This window comes from Carcharodon carcharias, chromosome 7 (genome assembly GCF_017639515.1).
Source record: "Carcharodon carcharias isolate sCarCar2 chromosome 7, sCarCar2.pri, whole genome shotgun sequence".
In the NCBI taxonomy this organism is placed as follows: Eukaryota; Metazoa; Chordata; class Chondrichthyes; order Lamniformes; family Lamnidae; genus Carcharodon; species Carcharodon carcharias.
The window spans coordinates 160,047,490-160,071,114 of NC_054473.1; the positions used below are offsets into that span (position 1 = coordinate 160,047,490).

Below are 23,625 nucleotides of genomic sequence, written 5' to 3' on the forward strand. Positions count from 1 at the left end.
GTCCTATTGTCTGCTATTCCCATGCTACTATTCTAAGTTCTACATATAACACGTTCATCTAACCTCCGATTATAATCTCATGGCTTGGAGCCACAATAATTATTATCTATTATTCCCCTCAAAAATTCTAACATTTCTATTTCTTAATTGACCTGTTAGAGTATTGCTTACCTTTCTCAAGTACAAAATGTTTAAAGAGTGACATTTTAGAATATTTGCAAGCAGATAAGGCACAGGTAGTTTATGGAGATGGGTGGATGCAGCTTAGCAAAGAAAAATGTCTAATTATATATATTTTTAGAAGAAAGCAGAAAGGAAAGGCATATTAAAATTGATTAAGGTGTTCTGGTGAAAGGTCATTTGCCTGAAAGGTTAATTCTATTTCTCCCTCCACAGGTGCTGTCTGTCCTGCTAGGTATTTCCAACACTTATTTTTTATTTTAGATTTCCAGCATCCACAATATCTTGTTTTTCTGTTAGTGATATGGTCTCATCAATCAATGGAAACAGTATACGGAGACATAAATTAAAGATAACCACAAAAATAATTAAACTGAAGGTTAGAAACAAATTATATTAGGTTAGGATGGCCATTCTCTTCCAGAAAATCCTGTCAAGTTAGATAATTGCTTTAAAAAAAAGGAATATTAAAAAGTATGGAGACCAAACATGAAAGTGGCATTAGATTGGGTGATGGCGCAGGGAAAACATCAGCACACATATGATGGGCCAAGCAGCTCGTTTCTGTGCTGTAACAAGCTATGTTTCACACAATGGGTGAAGCAAAATGCAATACAATTGTTCAACAAATATCACAAGAATTACTTATCTAATTCTGTGATCTTGTCTTGTCTTGTCGTACCTTTCAGCCGTCCTCGTTCCAGGGGATGGCCGCACTACGAACAATCTTTCTCCACTGATTTCTATTCTCTGCTGCCCTCACTGCCTGTTCCTTAAAGAGGCCGGTCCATGTTCTGATATTATCCATCCATGCCACCTTGGGTCTTCCTTGTGCATGTTTTCCAGGTGTTTCGCTTTGCATTACCTTTTTTGCAATTCTTTTCTCTTTGCAATCAATTCCATGATTGAGGACTTTAATATTGCTATACAGTACTGCACAATGTTGTTTGATAACATCACAAAATTGTTTCTGATAATCTTCCTCAAACAAAAAATTACAAACATATTTGTCATAAAGACTGTGCCCTTTCAGATTAACCTGATGCTACAAAACTATAACAGAATATAGGTCAAAAAATCACCTTCTCATAGATACAATAAACTATTAATTGCTGCTTTACCATATTAAATAAAACAATATAAATCTTCATAGTATCTGTGTCTATTCCACTTTCTAACTAGATTTTGAATTTTTTGCTTTTGACAAAATTAAACAGAACCTGAACAACATGAATATTTGCTTTAACTACAAATACGGTTCTACTTTACTTTAGATACACTGGCCTAAAGATGCAGCTGAGCAGCACCTATTTTTCAGGCACTAAATGGTCTCCTAAGCTCTAACATGTACAAACATTTTATATATGAAAATAAGGGAATCCGCACCTGTTTGAAGCCCCCCTTGAACGACTTGTTTGCCCCGAGGCAGCTGCCTAACAGGTAACTAACAAGGTAAAATTTTAAAAATTACTTCCTCAATTGTGGTGCCAGGAGGAGCTGGAGTGTGTCCCCCCATCCACATTCAAAGAATGAGGACCCTTGCCAGTCACTACAACCTGCTTTTTTTGGTTGAAGGCTACAATTTTATTCCAAAGCACAATGTTACAATCTAATGAAAAGCAATGGCTATCAGTGGGAAGAAAAAGAGCTTTCAGATAAAACCAAAGGTAACAAACCTACTAGGCCTGTTTTAGCCCTTCATTGGAGCTACCTAGACCAACACAGTCTCGTTGAATATGCTTGCCTCACGTAATGAATTGGACACAGACATATGGTAAATTGATGCTTTTCATGTTTAGAGCCACACAATACTGAGCTGTATTAAAGTTGCAGTGGTGGGCCATAAGTATGGGTGCCACTCTTTGTCACCTGTCCCTAACAGAGTTGGGAAGAATCAACCACATTGCTGTTAGACAGGAGTCACATATCAATCAAATGGCAACTATGCTTATCAGAATGTAGTTCAGTTGTCAGGTTTCTAGTGGCCTGGAAGCTGAAGGATCACTTTCTCAATGAAACAAGAAAAACCATCCACCTACTGTTACCTTCTCTGTTACTATTCTCTGTGGGTGCCTCTAAATGATGATACATTTAGATCTTTGGAACCGCTCTGTGAAGTGCTGTGAAAGCAGGGTCAATGCCTGCGGAAGGACAGCAGTTGGATTGCTTTTGAAATTTTCTAAAGGAATCTAGTGACCCAGAGGATGATAACTAAAGAACTTGGTTTTGTTCAGCAGGTATTTGGTGATTTTTGCAGAACAGTTGAGGTGCACGAGTGATGGACAGCCTGCAAGGTTGCCAATGAGGGTTGAAATGTGCAAGTTTGGCAAGCTGGCCAGTGCAGCAACATCCAAATGTGTTCAGCCTTCATCTTAATAGATCTGATGAATTGAGCAATTGAAAGATATAAGACACTATTTGGTGTAAAAGGAGAGATTACAGGAGGTTGTCCATGAAGGAGAGGTCTTTTAAATGTCTGGATGCTGTGTTTAGAAATGGCCAGTGACAGAGCATAAGCAAGGCAAGAATCAGAGCACAGAAGCCAATAGGTAAACATTTGTCGATCCATTTCCCTCCCCCAGTATATATCAAGTCTGATAAAATAGAGACAGTTTACTCTTGGGGAAATGTGTTTTTTTAATAAGCTGGAGAACATTGTCAGAAACAGAATACTTCAGTTAACAGATTATCACCACCATTTGAGACTGGATACAGCAGGCTTGCTTTGTGGAACAGTTGGATTGCAAAGGCCTTTTGAAGCTGTTCATCTGGCTCTGGCAGTGAATGTATCGGTCTCGATCGCTGACAGTTTAAAACCTCAAACCTATTTTCAAAGATTGTGAATTTGTTTTATTAAAATTACATATGTTTTGTATCATGTGGTGAATATGGTGACCTGATCGCCACCAGTTTGGCAAGCATCAAAATCCTATACGGCAACACAATTTGACTGTCCTCTTACAAGTGTTACCCACTCTGCGTCAATTCCCCAACTAAAAGGATAAATAGGAAAGCGGCTCCCAAGCTTCAGTCAAGAAGCCTTTCGCGGGCTAGTTACCAGGAGTGCAACAGTACCTTGATATGGTTTGCCATCTACATAACTCAAGCATCCTGCTGACAGTATTTCGAACACTGAAAATTCCAAAACCATGTCCTAATACTCCTGATAAAAACAAAAAAACTGCGGATGCTGGAAATCCAAAACAAAAACAGAATTACCTGGAAAAACTCAGCAGGTCTAGCAGCATCAGCGGAGAAGAAAAGAGTTGACGTTTCGAGTCCTAATGACCCTTCGACAGAACTGTTTTTTCAGTTCTGTCGAAGGGTCATGAGGACTCGAAACGTCAACTCTTTTCTTCTCCGCCAATGCTGCCAGACCTGCTGAGTTTTTCCAGGTAATTCTGTTTTTGTTCCTAATACTCCTGGGTGTGATGACATTCTTTAAAACAAACAAAACATGTCCTTCCTCTCATAAAAATGTGATTAAACAGAACTTTGACAGTACGAATATTTACAGATAGCAGTTGGGACAATGATTGTTACATTAGTTTAAATCGCAGGGTTATGATGGATATTACTATTTGCTGGGTTACGGCAAGGATATATTTATTTATTTCTGTCCTGTTTCAATCCTTACGAGCTGGTAGCTTCATTGTTCTACAGACTGAGGAAGTCAAGGCTAAAGGTGCTAAAAGCAGAAAACTTTTTTTCAATAAATATTACAAAGCTAGAGAACAGCAGTAGACCTATTGTGATTTAACAGTGATCTTGAAAGCATGACATAACACTGCATAGGATTTGCTTTGATCACCGAAGCGAAACGTAGACAAAATTCTACCACTGGATGCCAAGTAACACGAACAGCATGGTGTAAGAATGCTCTCCAGCAAAGAATATGTTTTCACTTCAATGATTTGCCAAACCTATAGCCTCAGTTCTCAGCCTCATGAAGGTGGGGTGGGGGTTGGGAGGTGAAACACCAAGTACTGTAGAAATAAGGCACAATCTGTAAAGCATTTTACTCTTGTTTTCTTATCACCAATTCAAGTGTGCAAAGCTGGCTAACTGTTAACTAGATGATACTGAAACAGTTCCGCAACGAAGTACAAAATAAGGCTTCATTAGTGAACAGAACAAAGGGGTACAGGAGGGGGTCATTTTTAGCCTATCCTGCCCAGCAGGAGCAGGGTGGGTTTGGACCAGACCTCTATTTTACCATCATACTTTACTCTCCATTGAAGTCAACAAAGAGTAAAATCGGGCAGGGGTAAAATTTTTCAGAGACACTGTACAAGGAACACAGAAAGTTAACATGCAGGTACAGCAAGCAATTAGAGAAGCAAGTAGCCTGTTGGCCTTTATTGCAAGGGCATTGACTGAAGAAGAATAAGGAAGCCTTGCTACAATTGCATTTGGTAAGGTCACACCGACTACCATGCACAATTTTGGTCTCCACATCCAAGGAAGGATAGACTTGCTCTGGAAGTGGTACAGGACTAAATTGATTCCTGGGAAGAGAGGGTTGGCCTATGATGAGAGGCTGAGTAAATTGGGTCTATACTGTCAGCAGTTTAGAAGAATGAGAGGAATTTTGCAAAGAGTTGTCCATGACCAAGTGTTGCAGACTTGCACATTCCAAGGTCCAGGACTGGAGCTGAGGGCGCACTAAAGCTTTGGGCAGCCCTTCAGCCAGAGGCAATGGAAATTGTGAAAAACTCCTCTGGTTGTATGTCTGACAGGAACATTGTAATTATACTGCAAATGTAGTGAGTAACATACAGTATTCGAAGAAACTGATTTGTTTTTAACCTCACATAGACCGTTCAAATTTGACTTTACTTAAATGTATAAACTATAATTTATAAATTTTATGAATAAAGTATATTTATGGGAAAAAGAAAGGAATTTTGAGTGGATATTAGGTCAGATATTTAAAAACAGAAAACACACAGGACTCTGAAGGAGCTTGATGGGTCGGCACTAAAAGGTTGTTGCCCTAAATTCTAGATGACAGGCAGCCTCAGGATAAGGGGTCAATCGTTTTGGATTAAAACGAGGAAACATCTTTTTACTCAGGGGCAGTAAATCTTTGGAATTCTCTAATTCGGAGGATTCTGGTGCTTCATCACTGAATATGTCCAAGGCTAGAATAAAGATAAAAGCAAAATACTGCCGATGCTGGAAATCTAGAACAAAAACAAAAATACCTGGAAAAACTCAGCAGGTCTGACAGCATCTGTGGAGAGGGATACAGTTGACATTTTGAGTCCATATGACCCTTCATCAGAACTAAGACATATAGAAATGAGATGAAATATAAGCTAGTAGAAGGGGATGGGACAGGAGAGCTCAATAGGGGGCCAGTGATAGGTGGAGGCCAAAAAGAGACTGCCAAAGATGTCATAGACACAAGGACAAAGGGGTGTTGACGGTGATAATATTATCTAAAAGATGTGCTAATGGGGACATTAAGGGAAGCAAACAGGACAAGCTAGTGACAGATGGCCCCAGTATGGGTGGGGTGGGGGGAAGGGATCGAAAAGGGCTAAAAGGTGGAGATGAAACAACAGATCGAAATAAATTTAAAAATAGGAGGGAAGAGAAAAAGAAGTTCTTAAAAAATTATAAATTATTGGAAAAGGGGGGATCGAAAAGGGGGTGGGGATGGAGGAAAGAGTTCATGATCTGAAATTGTTGGACTCAATACTAAGGCTGGAAGGCTGTACAGTGCCTAGTCGGAAGATGAGGTGCTCTTCCTCCAGTTTGCGTTGAGCTTCACTGGAACATTGCAGCAAGCCAAGGACGGACATGTGGGCATGAGAGTAGGGTGGTGTGTTGAAATGGCAAGCAACAGAGAGGTCTGGGTCACGCTTGCAGACAGACCGAAGGTGTAAAGAAATAAAAAGGAATAAAAAGGTTTTTAATCTCTCGAGAAATCAAGGGACATGGGAGCAGAGGGTGGGAGAGTGGAGCTGAGACAGAAGATCAGTCATGATGGTGTAGATGGAGTGGGCTCGAGAAGCTGTATGGTTGACTCCTGCTCCTATTTCTTATGCTCATTTGGTTTGGCCAAACTGGATCCTGTTCCCAGGCATGTTGACTCCCTCCCTTTTGTCCGCTCACTTATAAAACCTTAAAACTCTCAAAGACATTTACATCGCATTGTGGAGTGAAAGGAGATAAACATTCTGGTGGAGCGTGAGACTCTTATGAATGCAACAGTTTTGTTATCAAGGTCAGGAATTCGCAAAACCCAATTTTAACCCAGTATGCCTGAAGAGAATGAGCTGTGTGGGGCAATGGTTTCAAATAGGCACAGCAGGGTATTTACCTCCCCATTCCCGCCATATGCTATTTTCTATGGCATATGATATTTCAACTCTGGGTTCTCTGAAAAGTGTGATCTCAGCCAGGTAGAATTCTTTTTTAAACATTTAATGGTTTATTTGTAGGCCAGGTGGAACAGGAACACTCTTCCAAAACCCATAAGGAAATCTGTCACCACCACTGCCCCAGTCTGCCCCTCTTCAGCTTATGTCGCAGTTACAGTTAAACAATAGAGTAAATTGAATTTAAACTGTATGCCAGCAGATCTTATTCTCTGATAGCAATGCCACCCCAGAATAAAAGCTACAGCTCAGCAAACATAGGAAGCCAGGGTTGTTGAAGTTTGAAGCCTTAGGCAACATAGCAGAAAATTAACCAGGACATGAGGCCTCTACCATTGACCTAAGAGTTATACAAAACTCAACCAAAGTTCAACTTCAACAAGAATTCGACAACAGAAGCTAGTTTTTGAAATAATATAAAAGAAATACACAGCTTCACACTTTGTGGACTTCGGCTACCTTCAAAGTGAGGCACTGTGGACAGCCTTGGATAAGCAACACTTAATTTCTGGGAAGCTTTTAAACATAAGTTTCTAGATGTAGGGCTGTGTTTATTGTTCTGAATGTTGTCTTACCATGAATATTTTGATACAATAATGAATGCAGCTGATTGTCAGATGTATTACTATTACATATTAGTTTTTCAAATCTGATATTAAAATAGATTTATCCTCCTAATACTGGTGACGTTGCCTTAAATTCTAGCTGATGGCCTCCTGCCATCTAAAATCGTGCTCTCACTTGCCAGCCTTCTCATCATCCCCACTGGCAATAGGCAATAGTCTTTGCTGGAACATAATGCTGGAGCTCGAAGGTTAAAATAGCCTGGACCTCAAGCAGGAATGGCAGTGCCAGCTTGTTACTTATCCTACCTCCCAACACTGCACTAATGCGCCAAGTTAAAATCAAGGCTTAAGACTCTCAAAAGAAATGCAAAGGACCAAAACATTTTTTATTCAATTGTTCATTGTGGATCCGTAAAAGGAATTTATATGAAAGTGGAAGTCAAGTTTTTAAACATAGTAACGGGAAACACTAAGAACATTTTAATGGAAATTATGAAATAATAAGCAGGTAGAATATACAATCGGTTACAGTGCAACACTCCCAAAATCAATTCCATAATTCTAGGGTAGATTTACCCATCTTAAGAATAAGTATGTCATTCTTCATTTAATATTCAAATTATTACTGACATATGATTAGTAAGTCAGTGTTGCTTAGCAAAATATCCTTTCATTCTTTACATAAAACAATAAAGCCTCCATTCATAAGCATCAGGCTAGATTATCTGTTTGATTATTGGCTGCGCATGAAATAATCAGTGTACTGCTGACTTGTCAGTTACAGCATGTGATTATGGTAATAATTAATCCTTAAAAACAAGCATACAATTCAGCCAGAAATGTGTTATTTATGGACTGCAAGTCTCTAAACATAAGAATACTTCAATGTAAAAACAGTTTTATGATGTAGAATTTCCAGCATACACATTAAAACATAAGTATTCTCAAACACACTTCTAGATCAGCAGACACGGGACTCAAGCACATTCAATGTCTTCCTTAAACCTGTACACTACAATTGCAAATATAAAAAGGGAAATTAATATACTTTATTACCAAATACTAAAAAAAACTACATTCAGGGTGAAGCTGGTTGGATTGCAAGATTTTCATGCCCTGTAAACTGCTCTAATTAAAAAAAAATAAAAACACCCCTTAAATAATTGCATAAAATTTCTAAATCTTAAGAAAAATATTTGAAAAAGTATCCACTCAAATCGGCATTAATACCCACATTACTACCAATGCATTTGTTATTTTCATTCTTGAGGCAATGTTTTGTGCCAAATTGTAGACAATATTATCATTACACTTCCAAAATCAGCCAGCTGTTGCCATCATGAGAGAAAAATCACATGCAGAAGCCAGGAGAAACACTGGCAACTGGATAAAGTATGAAAGTAGGAGGCAAAGAAGGAAAATAATCTTTAGCCTTGGTTTTGCAAACGGTACGATAAATTAAGAATGTTGGGGTCCAAAACACACTAGTGTGCTATGTTGAATTTTCCAGTTTCAAGTAAACAAGATTCAAACATAACTCTTTTTCTATTAATCAAAATGCATGGCTTCATGTAATGGATATCGATGAGCATTTTTTGCCAGCTATTATCCGGCACAAGAATAGATACAGACAACAAATTGCTTGAGGTTTTGCCAGAAAGTACAATATGAAAAAATTACACCACCATTAAATTAGGACAAAAAAGTCTCAGTTTTGATTTTTGATCTGTACAAAATTAGTTGAACTCAGTTGAATACAACTGGAAAGCGCAGCTGCCTCAGTGCAATTGGACGATGTAGCAAAAACTCTGCCAAAGTTCTTGCTCCTGATTACTGTCTACTGACTTCTGCCAAGAAGTACATATTGGGACAGGATAAGGCTCTGATGTGATGCCCCCAAAACAGCTGGCTCACTGGCTGGGCTCAAACTTGAGAATGGCCACTTTGACAAAGTATAGTAAAAGTAATGGAATCAATGGAACTACACCATAGTATTCATTAGCATTGTTAGGTGGGGGAAAAAGAAAGAGAAAACTGGCAACTGATATCAGAAGCTCTGACCACATCCTTGCCATCCTCCTTGGATATGGGAGTGCTGTCAGAGGATTACAAAGGGGAGAAGGATAAACCTGGTAACTACAGGCCAGTCTAACATTCATGTGGGAAAATGATTAGAAACCATTGTCAAGGACAAAGATAATTCTCACTTGGAGAAGTCTGGTAAATAAGTGACAACCAGCATGGATTTGTTACAGGCAAATTGCACGCGACTAACCTGATTGAGTTCTCTGCTGAAGTAACAGAGAAGATTGATGAAGGTAGTGCACTAAATAGAACATATTTTGACTTTCAAAAGACATTTAATGATGTACCGCATAACAGATTCGTTCAGAAAATAGACATGTGGTTACAACTGTTCTTTCAATTTATAATTGATGAAGGGATATGAGAAAGTAGGGGTGAATGGATGTTTTTCCAACTGGAGAGAAAGATGCAGAAGTCCCCCAGGGGGTCAGTGTTAGAACCATTGCTTTTCTTGTTGTATATAAATGGCTTGGAGTTGGGTATAGGTGTATAATTTATGATTCTATGACAGGAAGTTACAATAAAGGAGTGGATTAGTCAACCCAAACTGCTCCTATATACTTTCTAATAAATAATTATAAAGTATTAATTGGAAAGATCTGGGGGATAAAATATATTCACCTTTGCTGCTATGCAGACTAAATTAATTACTGAAGAGGGGGGAAACAGGAGAACAGACCACGTGGCATTCCCCATTGAGATTACTGAAGAATGGGATACGGGTCATACAGGACCTGTGGCCCTGTCAGCCCCCGGGGAATAGCCTGTGTAGTGTTGCTCAAAGTTGGGCCATCTGAACGAGTATTCTCCCCGCTGGATTCGAGTACCTGTCTATCTTGGCCACAGTGAGCAGGAGGGGAATTTAGATGCAAGGAAAACAATTAATGAAATATTTAAACTCAAATTCTGATATAAATCAGGTTCAAGTATTGTGCAGCCACAAATTCTACTAAGAATTGCCAAAGTTTCATTAGATTGATGATATTACACTGGTGGCCAAAACCATAAATACCTACCAATCATATATGAAAAATCTTATGTCTGCACACTGTTATTTTTTACAAAATTTTCCTCCCTGTTGATTTTGCCACATATTCTGTTCAAGATTATCCATTGTAATTAAGCTCAGAATTATATTTAAAAAACAGACAACTACACACTAGGCTTTATTTCTAGACAGGTAGATGTGAAAAGTGGGGAAGTTTTGCTAAACCTTTATTGAAATTTGGTTAGACTACACTTTGAGTACTGCATGCAGTTCTGGTTGCCATATTGTAAAAAGGCTATAGCTGGAGAGGGTGCAAAGAAGATTTACAAGAGGATACCAGAAATGATGTCTATATTATCAGGAAAGGATGAAAGGCTGGGTCTCAGTTTCCCTTGTTAAAAAGGGAGCTGAGGGATGACCTATGGAGATCTGTAAAATTATGAAAGGTTTGGTACAGCAGACACAGAGACAATGGCTGGGATTTTCCAGCCACGTCGCGGACAGGACCTGCCGCAAGTGAGGCGGCGCCCCAGCCAGAAGTCCATTGACTTGCGGAGGGACTGGAAGATCGCAGCGGCAGGCGGGTGCAGAAAATCCCACCAAATGTTACCACTTGTGAGAAAGGCCATAACTAGAGGTCATCTACGTAAGACAGTCGTCCAGAAATCCAATAGGGAATTCAGAAAGAAGAAACTTCTTTACCCAAAGAATGGTGAGAACATGTAACCTGCTTCCTGGGATGAAGGGCTTATCTTTTGTAGAAATATTGAATAGGTTGGGCCTGTATCCATTGGAGTTTAGAAGAATGAGAGGGTGATCGTATTGAAACATATTAGATCCTGAGGGGGCTTGATAGGGTGGATACCAGGAGGGCATTTCCTTTTGTGGGGGCTACTAGAACTAGGGGACACAGTTGAAAAATAAGAGGTCTCCCTTTTAAGATGGAGATGAGGAGAATTCTTTTCTCTAAGAGGGTCATTTGTGGAATTCCAGAAAGCAGTGGAGGCTGGGTCATTGAATTTATTCAAAGCTGAGTTAGATAGATTTTTTATAGACAAGGGCTGTGGGGGGCAGACAGAAGTTGAGGCCACAACCAGATCAGCAATTATCTTATTGAGTGGTGGAGCAGGCTCAAAGGGCCAAATGATACTCCAGCTCCTAAATCCTATGCTACCACAAGAATGGTTGAAATGAATTGTACAGGTACATTTAAAGGGTTATTGTGAGGGTGGGTTGGGTGTTGGGGAGGCTACATAACATCTGAGGGAGAGAGAATATAGGGTTACAACGATAGACTTAGATAAGGATAGACGAGAGGAGGCTGGAATGGAGCATAAATATCAGCGCATATTGGTGGGCCAAATGCCTTGTTTCTGTGCCATATATCCAATGTAATCTTTCAGAGTAACAATGGAATTGCCAATGTAAACTGGTCATGCTGTAATTGCCCAGCCCCCACACCCCAAATCACCCTCCACACCACCGACAGTACTAGGACCATAGTGCCACAATTTTACATCTCCTGGCTTCTCAACCTGTATTACATCTGCCAAATAATTTTCTTTCTCTGCTTCCCAAATGGATCCAACGTTTGCTGTTAACCATGAACAACAACAAAACAAAGAAAGAATGTAACATTAAAGATAGTGGAACGGGTCCATTTATCCCACCTTATGAAATACACATTCCTTTCTTACCATGTGCAACACCGTGAGAGATCAACTGATGTCGGTGAAAATTTTCAACACTGTGCCAGATTTTGTGAGAAATTGAATTTGTTTTTATAAGTTGCTTATATCTGGGATACTACCATTTTCATTCAAGTCCTGATCCACAAAACTATACCTATGCATATATATTACTTTAAACCCTGTGCTTACATTGAAGCTAGCAGCAATTTGCAGCAAGAGTTGTCACAACCCTGAAGGAAACATCATTTTTGAAATTTCCGTTTGTCTTCAGCCAAAAGTATGACACGTTATGGTTTCCCTATACTGATTATAATTATAACATGACTGTAAAACTATTTTTAGTGTATACAAGCAACTTGAACAAAGAGGCTTCTTTTTAAGCATGCGTATATAATTTGTAGTGTGCTTCTGTCCTGCATCATGCAGTGCAGCTGATTGGCACATAGCAGTATATAACATCTAAACTCAAATCACATGATCCAGCTGAGGAATTTTCCTGTCATTTATTTCCAATAAAACAAGACAATTAAATCTACATTGTGATGCATAGAAAAAAAAAACACGATTAGAATGTATTTCAACAATATTTAACATCTATTAGGCCCTGTCCTATTAGTCAGGCCCTGTACTATAAATTGGGTTCAGCATGATCTACTGAACTTGTTTCAATCATCTGAGGAGCTTGGAGATACTCTAATTTTTTCCTAATAATTGGCCTGGGTTTATAATCTGCTTTTCCTCTTCTCCCAGGTGGTTATATGATTTTGGGCAGAGGATATCACAGCTATCCAAGACAGGCAAGATCATTTTTAGTGGTTAATAAATATGAAAATTCCAAAAGACATTTTATACTCAAAAGGGTTAATCTGCATTATTTCATTTCAGTAATGTATGCCAGTGGCTTGCCCACCATTATCATCATATCTCAGCTTTGAAATTATGTTCATAAAGGTCAAAAGTGTTTTATGAGGCTCTTTGAAATCTGATTGATTTCTCATAGTAGTCCAGTCAATTATCCTGTAAATGCCAAACTTAAGACCAAAAAAAAATGACTGGAATTCAGCAGAGTTGTCATTATTCTGCATTTCACTTCCTCGCTCCCCCCAGTTCCATGCACCAATTTCCTCCCCTTTCTTCCTTATCTCACAAAGGCATTGAGTTTTTTTACACCTGACCCGAGACAGACTAATTAATTGAACATAACAGGCATTGTGTCTTTGTGAATGCACACACGTGAACTCAGACACATTTCAAGCAGACAAGGTTGGATACCCACCAAAACTGGGAAACTTGGCTGCTTTTCTTGTCATTAACACAGGGCACAGCACTGAGCTCAGTCATTACATCCCATCACCATGCCAAGTGAAAATCAGCTAAATTAGCACAGACCACCAACATCTGGGGGGTCACCATTGACCAGAAACTTAACTGCACCAGCCACGTAAATATTGTGGCTACAAGAGAAGGTCAAAGATTGAGAATTCTGCAGCAAATAACTCACCCCCCACCCCCAATCTTTCCATCATCTACAAGGCACAAGCCAAGGTTATAATGGAATACTAAGATAAAAGCAAAAAACTAAGGGTCATTCAGACTCGAAACGTTAACTGTGCTCCTATCCGCAGATGCTACCAGACCTGCTGAATTTTTCCATGTATTTTTGTTTTTAATAATGGAATACTGCCTGGTTGAGTGTAGCTCCAACAATACACAAGAAACTTAACACCCAGGAAAAAGCAGTCTGGCTGATTGGCACCCCATCCACCGCTGGCGCATGGTAGCTGCAATGTGTATCAGCTACAAGGTGCACTGCAGCAATTCTCCAAGGCTCTTTTGACAGCATCTTCAAAACACCCAAAGAAGAACAAGGGCAGAAGGGGCATGGGAACAGCAATGCCTGCAATTTCGCCTCACACAACATCCTGACTTGGAAATATACTGCCATTCCTTCATCATCATTGGGTCAAAATCCTGGGACTGCCTACCGAATAGCACTGTGGGTGTGCCTACACCGCATGGACTGTAGAGGTTCAAGGCAGCGGCTCACCACCACCTTCTCTAGGGGAATTAGGGATGGACAATAAATGCTGGCCTTGCCAACGATGTCCGCATTCTGTGAACCAATTGAAAAAAAGCCATGGCCTGCTCCTAGGATTTCGCAGTGTGCATGACTTAACTAAACATTGCCTTAACCAGGGCCACTGGGGCAGCACATTAAATTAACTTTATGGTCAATTAATGATAAATGTATATCTGCATACATAGGTGCACTATTCCCTGAACAAACTACAAATAAATAAAACTGTAATTATCTTACACCTTTAATTGATAAAAGCAATGTTTGTAAGCATTGAAACAGTCAAAAGTAGAAAATGTAGAATCATAATTGGGTGACAGGAGCAATCATATGTATTTAAAATAATAAATCTACCATAACGGGACATGATTTTCTCTGTTTGGAATCTTTTGAACTGCATGACCAGTTAACCTCTTAACTATCCTGATGAACGACATAATATAGCTAGCATAACAGATCATGGAATTGACATTTTAAAGCTAACAAGTACATAACAGAACATTCTTTTACTCATTGTACTTACTCTTTGATCAAAGAATGATTAATGATAAGTTACAGAATTTAATCACAACACATACATAGAACAACCACAAGTGTCATTGTGGAGTGGACAAGCAGGATTTTTTTGACTTGACAAAGTGTTACTACAGCAAGTTTTCTGACCAGTCTTTTATAAAACTCTGCCTTGATAAAAGAAAGCCATTTGTGCTGCCAATTGTGTCTTCCTACATCACTTGTAAAGCAAAAAAAAAAATCTATTCATTGCAATTTATCTACACTATAATTAGAAGATATAATCCAAAATTCCCACTTAACTATTTTGGGCCCAAAACAGTTATTCCCTGTTATAGGGAAATAATAGGGAACAACAGGGAAAATTGCATTTGCTGCAATTTTCTGCATTTAGTACTCTATGTGATCATGTTATTGTGCGGCAAATAACAAAGTTGTTAAGGTTTAAAACAACCTTGTTCAAAGTAAGATACTGGTTAAATGATTCCAAACAAATTAATTTAAAGCTGTTGAATTTTTTGTAGAGGAGGAAAGGATGCTAACAATGATTTGAGAGAAACAACTTATAACTTATATGTTCTCCGCATTGTTTCAAAAAGGGCACCCAATGTGTAATAATCCACTATAAAGTTCTGCAATGCACCCCACCTGTGAATCTCCCATTGGCATAGGTTTAAACTTGTGTAACACAAGGTCCACCAGCAAAATTATTTGACTGTTGTAGTTAGTCCACGCTGCACTTCTTAAATTGTTCCAATGGCTGCCTCAATGACCCAATAACCAAATGACATGATACTGGACCATATTGATTCCAGATTTGATCTTTAGGCTGCGCTGAATCAGTTCCTCATTGTCGGGCCAGGAGTAGATGAACTATAAACTGGCCTCAGTGTTCCTGGATTAGGACCAAGGATCCCAACTCCTAGTCAAAAATAAACAAATTAAGCTGGAAAGTTTATGTGCAAATATCACACAAGGATGGGATTAGACATAATTGTGCTCTCTTTTACTCAGATAACTTCTCAACATTCACATGATGAAAGGCCAATTGGGCAAAGGCTGCTTAGCAAAACAAGTTCGCCTTTGTCATAAAAACAAACAGTAAACATGAAAGTCTATGCAGAAGACACAAAATGTGGCTGACATCAGATAAGAGTTAGCTTAATGCACTTGAGGTGAGGAATGTGCTTATGGTTAATGGACATTGTTAGGTTATTGAAATTTGTGCTTCTTTTCACAACTGGGCAGCACTACACCTAACCTAAACGTCCTGGAAGCCAACGGCAGATGCCAAAAATGGATCAGAGTTTCATTGCCCAGTGCCAACATCGTTACTTTAAAAAAAAAGCACAAACGCTAAACATTCATTCCATAACAATGTGATGTATAATCAGCTTTATTACAGTAGTTAACAGGAAAATAAGTGTAAGAAGAGTAAATATATCAAGAATGATATATAATAAGAAAGATTTTGAATTGATTTAATATACTGAAAAGGAGTTATATCAGCCCCAATGCTTAAAAAGTTTACTCCATCTGCCCACATATTACTCAACTGAGACAATTTAAGTAAGGGTAATCTAAACATATCAACCAGGTGCAAAGTTAGCATTCATTTCCTGTAAAACTAAAGCTGTTGCATGGACACTTCCGGTACTGCTCAATAATGAAATGCATTTAAAATATCTTACGTATAATATAATAGAACTGTTGCTTCTGTTTGTTTACAGAGTCTTATGCAGACAGCTCACTTCCTAGAGCATTCACCATAAGGCCCCTTCAAAACATACATTTACAAAACGCATAATTAGCATTTTCCTAAGTTGCTCAGTCAGTTCATTTTAATTTTTTATTCCTTTTTAAACTGGGAACAGTTTAAAACTGGCCTTCTTGGAACTAATGGCTTAAAACAACCCACGAGGCCAGGGAGCTGAATTACCATTTGTTGTGATACAATCATAAACCCAAGGATGATTCAGCAACAAATATGCATGTTAATTCAGATTCCTCACATGGCCATTAGGTTCAAGTAAACCATTCCAGCTCATACAAACAAATTGAAGTATTGAAAAAGGAGGAAAATTAAAACAAAAGAAAAAAGGATGAAAAATAACCATTTTATTGTTTTTAATGAGATTTTACTAGTAAGTCCCCTCCTCCCAATCAAACATTTATGGTATATATTCCATGAAATATTGTTGCCCTGACCTAGAAGATCATAGTATTTCGGTGTTATTCATACCAATGTGCTGTTCACTAGCCTGTACTACCTGATCAAGGAGTTCAAGCTTTGATCATACATGACAATACTGTGCGACACAACAGTACTCAAAAAGAGACAACAGTGGGCCTGTATGGGCCAGGCCAAGGGCATATGGGAGACTATCTGATTCAATTACAATTGCCAATCAGTGCCAGTACGACAACTGACAGTATAGTGAAGGATTATAGCACAACATCAGAAGAATTGCTATCATGTACAGCATAGAGATTTCATTTTTAAATAATTTGTTCATGGAATATGAGCATCATTGATAAGGCCAGCATTTGTTTCCCATCCCTAAATGCCTTTAAGAAGGTGCTGGTGAGCCATTTTCTGGACCACTGCAATCCATGTGGTGTAGGTAGATCCACAGTGCTGCTAGGGAGTTCCAAGATTTTGACCCAACAACAGTGAAGTAATGGCAAAATAGTCCCAAGTCAGGATGGTGTGTGGCTTGGAGGGGAACTTGAGTCTGCTGTCTTTGTTCTTCTAAGTGGGTGGAGGCTGTGGGTTTGGAAGGTGCTGTTGAAGAAGCCTTGACAAGTTGCTGTAGTGCATCTTGTAGCAGCCACTGTGCGCCGGTAGTGGAGTGAGCGATTGTCTAAGGTGGATGGTGGGGTAGTGATCAAGCGGACTGCTTTTTCATTAGTTTCAGACTTGCAGGTTTACAAGTAGTGGAACTTCAGCTCAATGCCATATGCACTTTAACAATTTTTAAATTCATTCACAGGATGTGGCCTTCGCTGGCTGGGCCAGCATTTATTGCCCATTCCTAGTTGCCCTTGGAGGTGGTGGTGGTGAACTGCCTTCTTGAACTGCTGCAGTCCATGTGGTGTAGGTACACCCACAGTGCTGTTAGGGAGGGAGTTCCAGGATTTTGACCCAGCAACAGTGAAGGAATGGCGATGTATTCCCAAGTCAAGGTGGTGAGTGACTTGGAGGGGAACTTCCAAGTGGTGGTGTTTCCATCTATCTGCTGCCCTTGTCCTTCTAGATGATAGTGGTCGTGGGTTTGGAAGGTGCTGTCGAGGGAGGCTATATGAGCTCCTGCAAGTTGTAGAAGGGTCACCCTGCTGCTACTGTGCGTCAGTGGTGGAGGAGTGAATGTTTGTGGATGCGATGCCGATCAAGCGGACTGCTTTGTCCTGGACAGTGTCAAGGTTCTTGAGTGTTGTGGGAGCTGCACTATCCAGGCAAATGGGGAGTATTCCATCACACTCCTGACTTGTGCCTTGTAGATGGTGGACAGGCTTTAGGGATTCAGGTGGTGAGTTACTCATCATTGAATTCCTAGCCTCCCACCTGCTCTTGTAGCCACAGTATTTATATGGCTAGTCCAGTTCAGTTTCTGGTCAATGGTAACTCCAGAAGATGTTGATAGTGGGGGTTTCAGTGATGGTAATGCCATTGAACATCAAGAGGTTAATGGTTAGATTCTGTCTTGTTGAAGATGATCATTGCCTGGCACTTGTGTGGCACGAATGTTACTTGCCACTTGTCAGCCCAAGTCTGGATATTGTCCAGGTTTTGCTGCATTTGGACATGGACTACTTAACTATCTGAGGGGTCACAAATGGTACTGAACATTGTTCAATCATCAGCAAACATCCCCATTTCTGACCTTATGATTGAAGGAATCATCAGCAAACATCTCCACTTCTGACCTTATGATGGAAGAAATGTCATTGATGAAGCAGCTGAAGATGGTGGGCCGAGGACACTACCCTGAGGAACTCCTGCAGTGATGTCCTGGAGCTGAGATGACAGATGTCCAACAACCACTGCCATTTTCCTTTGTGCTCGGTCTGACTCCAACCAGTGTTGGGTTTTCCCTGATTCCCATTGACTCCAGTTTTGCTAGGGCTCCTTGATGCCATACTCGGTCAAATGCTGCCTTGATGTCAAGGGCAGTCACTCTCACTTCACCTCTGGAGTTCAGCTCCTTTATCCATGTTTGATCCAAGGCTGTAATGAGTTCAGGAGCTGCGTGGCCCTGGCGGAATCCAAGCTGGGCATCAGTGAGCAGGTTATTGCTAAGCAAGTGCCACTTGATGGCACTGTTGATGGCCCTTTCCATTACTTTACTGATGATCGAGAGTAGATTGATGGGGCAGTAATTGGCTGGGTTGGATTTATCCTGTATTTCGTGTGCAGCACATACCTGGGCAATTTTCCACGTAGCCGGGTAGATGCCAGTATTGTAGCTGTACTGGAACAGTTTGGTTAGGGGTGTGGCAAGTTCTGGAGCACAAGTCTTCAGTGCTATTTGCTGGAATATTGTCAGAGCCCATAGCCTTTGCACTATCCAATGCCTTCAGCCATTTCTTGATATCAGAGGAACTGAATCAAACTGGCTGAAGACTGGCATCAGTGATGCTGGGGACCTCCAGAGGAGGCCGAGATGGATCATCCACTTGGCACTTCTGGCTGAAGATTGTAGCAAATGATTCAGCCTTAACTTTTGCACTGATGTGCTGCGCTCCCCCATCATTGAGGATGGGGATACTTGTGGAGCCTCTTCCTCCAGTGAGCTGTTTAATTGTCAATCACCATTCATGACTAGATGTGGCTGGGCTGCAGTGCTTAAATCTCATCCGTTGGTTGCAGGATCATTTAGCTCTATCACTTGCTGCTTATGCTGTTTGGCAGGCAAGTAGTCCTGTGTTATAGCTTCACTAGGTTGACACCTCGTTTTTAGGTATGCCTCATGCTGCTCCTGGCATGCCCTCCTGCACTCCCCATTGAACCAGGGTTGATCCCCTGGCTTGATGGTAATGGTAGAGTGGGGGATATGCCAGGCCATGAGGTTACAGATTGTATTTGAGTACAATTCTGGTGCTGATGATGGCCCACAGTGCCTCATGGATGCTTGGTCTTGAGAGTTGCTAGATCTGTTCTAAAAATACCCTTTTTAGCACAGTGGTAGTGCCACACAACACAATGGATGATATCTTGAATGTGAAGGCGGGACTTCGTTTCCACAATGACCATGCGGTGGTCACTCCTACTGAGGCAGGCAGGTTCATGTGGATGAGGTCAAGGACATTTTTCCCTTTTGTTGGTTCCCTCACCACCTACCGCAGACCCAGCCTAGCAGCTATGTCATTTAGGACTCGACCAGCTCAGTCAGTAGTGATGCTACCAAGCCAGTCTTGGTGATGGACATTGAAGTTCCCCACCCAAAGTACATTCTGCGCCCTTACCACCCTCTGTGTTTCCTCCAAGTGGTGTTCAACATGGAGAAGCACTGATTCATCAGCTGAGGGAGGGCAGTACGTGGTAATCAGCAGGAAGTTTCCTTGTCCAAGTTTGACCTGATGCCAGGAGACTTCACGGAGTCCGGAGTCGATGTTGAGGGTTCCCTGGGCAACTACTTCCTGATTGTATACTACTGTGCTGCCACCACCACGGATGGTGGTGACTGGGATAATATCTGGGGCAATATCTGTAAGATATGATTCCATGAAGATGTCTATGTCAGGCTGTTGCTTGACTAGACTATGAGACAGCTCTCCCAATTTTGGTACTAGCCCCCAGATGTTAGTAAGGATTTTGCAGGGTCAACAGGGCTGAGCTTGCCATTGTCATTTCCAGTGCCTAGGTCGATGCCCGGTGATAAGTCTGGTTTCATTCCTTTTTGAGACTTTATCGCAGTTTGACACAACTGAGCGGCTTGCTAGGCCATTTCAGAGTCAACCACATTACTGTGGGTCTGGAGTCACATCTGGAGCCAGACTAGGTAAGTACAGTGGACTTCCTCCCTAAAGGGAATTATACCCAAAAGCTTGATCAAAGAGGCAGGTTTTAAGCAGCTTCTTAAAAGGAGGAAAGCGAGGTAGAGAGGCAGAGGGAGGGAATCCCTAGGTTTAAAGTCTGTGTAAATTCAGTGGCTATCAGGCACACTGCTGTGATGTCTGGCATCAGACCAGTAGGTTTGCATAACCTCAGTGGAAAATAAAATCACAAATGCCAACTGAAATAATTGTAATACCCTATATACATTAACACGTGAAATCATTTCAGTTATGACGTTAAAGTCTATCATTTTATTGAAACGTATTTGAAAGAAACTCGAACTCTCTTCTGGCAGTTGTATGCTGCGACTTAAACCAACGTCCCAGGGAAGTTTGGAATTCGGTGGGTATTTTGCGGCCATGGGATTAACTCAGAAAAATACACTCTTTAACCTGCTTTCTTCATCTTTAGGCAACAAAACTTCCCAGAAGTTTTAGTACATGCACGTATCCAGAATCGTTTTAAGGTGTTGAGACGAGAGGATCGTTCAGTGAATTGTTATGGTGGGTGCTAGAAAAGAGAGAGGGGGAAAAAACCCCAAATATTCTATTTAAAAAAAACTTGCGTTTCCAAGAGAGGGCACTTCGAGGCATCACTGAGGGGGAAAGTTACTGCACGTACACTGTCCTGTACAACTTTAGAGTTAAACTTGAAAAACAGATGATATTCGTAGTTTAATCCCCGCCCCATGTTCCCAGACAACACTCACCAGCCAGGAGGGAGAGGGGTAACAGAAGCCAGTAGAAGAAACCGGACAACACCTGCACTTCCATCCCACGAGGTGAACTCAACTCCTGCCCCAGCCGGCGATAAGTCTCCAAGAGCCCGGCCCGGGGAGCGCCAACCTTCCGCAAGCAAACTCAGTCAGCTCAATGTTGGGGAAGTCAGGAAGTCGCAGCGAAAGCCATCCTCTCATAAGGCAACTTTCTACAGTGGCTCATTCTTTTCAGCAACACCGACACATGTCTGCTGCCTGCTGGACCGAGAGAGACCCAGCGTGCCGGTTACTGACACCGACTCCTGACAGTGCTCAAGTTCCACCACCCAAGTGTCTCATTCAGAACAGTTAGGAGTCAGTAGACACTCCCACTTTTTCTGTTCTTCTTCCATTATGGAGGAGGGGAGGGAGGAGGAATTCACAATAAGACAACTTGTTTTTTTGTTTGAATTCAGGAGTCTGATATTTCTCTCCCAGCACTGGTTGTGACCAGGCGCAGACACACGGTGCTTTCCCCCCACTGAGGTGATCCGATGCCAGCGGCCCCTGTTGTCACTCGGCGGCGGAGTCCACCCTGCACACACAAAACCACACAATACGGGCAGCGCGTTGCTTCAAACTGTCTTCCTGGTTTCTTTTTCCAGAACGAGCCTAAATTCCAAATAAAACCAACTCAAAAGTCCCTACAACCAACTCAAATTTATTGCTCAATATGTTTTTTACACCTCCCCCCAATGCCTCAGGTTGTATTCAGTCTGTATTGACGATTCAACATGTTTCCGGAATTTGCAACTTATTCGCTTCAAGACACTGACACTAAGAATGTGGGTAACGGCATTTACGTCAAATTTGGACTTTGCAGCTGCCTCATTAATTGCTGCCTTGACAGAGAAACCTGACAGATGTTAGAATGGGCTCCCACTTTGAAATGATGTCGCCACCTACTGAGAAAATTACGTTTTCTTAAACTGCAGATCATAGAGAGTCATTCTAAACACAACCCAATCACAATTTCCCTTTCTAATTTCCCCCTCAACTTTCTCGCCTGCTCATGCTGAGGGTAAGGTTCCCCAGTCAGCACAGACTGTAACCTCACCTTTACAGCAATTCTTTGTGTTACGTTTGGATAGTGTTTCGGGCCTGTTTTATCTCAAGACTCAACTATTCCAATACTCTGAAATAAAAACAAAACAATACTGGAAATAGTCAACAGGTCAGGCAGCAGCTGCAGAGGGAAACAGAGTTATGTTTCAGGTCGGAGTTGCTCCTATAGTCGATTTTTTTTTTACAGATATTGAAAATTCGTTGAAAACTCAAAAAATGAATATCAACATATCAAAAGGCAAAAGCAAATGGAAAAACTGACTTCTGATTCCCACTTAAGAAAGTCCATGTAAAGTGTAAACACCTCAAAACTTCCTTGATGTTTAAGTGTTAATTTTATTGCAAACATGGAGCAGCAACCTCCTCCCTGCTAAGTCATTCAGTTACAGGACATATTCATCCCCAAACTGCGTACTCTGAAACAAGTGACAAAGGGGACATGATGACATGACTTCAAGTCATTTTCAGGGATGCTCCACAGCCACAGGATGCTCTCTCAGATGCTCCATACCTCAGGAAAGCACTATCCAGGCTGAAAATGCTCCAAAACAGCCAATTTAAAGCCAAGCCACAAGGTGGTCTTGCTATTGTGCCAGATGTGAGGTGGAAAGCGGAACAAATAATTTTGTTTGACACTGTCATGAAGCTATTAATGTATATAATTCTATTGGAAAATAGTTTTCTTTTAAAGTAGAGGTTTAATCTTTGGGTGTGTCTTAATTGGATTAAAACCAGCTAGCCTGGGTGCTTTGATGTGTACATGTTTTGATATGTAAGAGAGATAGAGTGTATTTGCATTTTTCTAATAGAGCATTCAAGAAGCAGTGTGAAAACTTGATGCCTTTCTAGCAGCTACCAAGCAATATGTTTATTTTGCTAATAAAATTGGTACTATGAAAGGCATTTCATTGTTAAAAGGTGGAATTCAAAGAAGCTGGTGAGACAATGAGAATTTGCATTCAATTAATGGTGGTAGGTATAACTTTACCAGTTTTTGGGTGTGCAGGGCAGAGGCAATGTAAGATCAAAAGGCAGCTATAAGCCTCCAACTGGCTCCACAGGAACCAAAGTGAAAAGAACCTGATTTTGAATTTGTAAGGTAAAAATGCTTTGCCTGATATTTGGTTAAGTCTATGGGTCGCTGTTGCCTTAATGGTGGGGGGTGGGGGTGGGGGTGGGGGTGGGGGGTGAATGATCAGGTTAAAAAATTAGTGACAGTTTGTAATCAGTTTGGGTTGTCCTTATGTTCAAGAGTA

General features: G+C 40.8%; 1 protein-coding gene across 5 annotated transcripts in view; it reads right to left on the reverse strand.

The window, feature by feature from the left end:
- Positions 1 to 22,156, reverse strand: part of piezo1 (piezo-type mechanosensitive ion channel component 1) — a 358,563-nt gene extending 336,407 nt beyond the window's left edge. For 4 of the 5 annotated variants that reach the window (XM_041191996.1, XM_041191992.1, XM_041191995.1 and 1 more), the window contains exon 1: positions 21,257 to 22,155. In XM_041191996.1, coding sequence (XP_041047930.1) covers positions 21,257 to 21,320 — 64 coding nt within the window. In that variant the 5' untranslated portion in view covers positions 21,321 to 22,155. Of the gene's footprint in view, positions 1 to 21,256 lie in introns of all 5 variants that reach the window. The other variant, XM_041191993.1, reaches the window with a different exon arrangement.
- Positions 22,157 to 23,625: the final 1,469 nt, after the last annotated feature.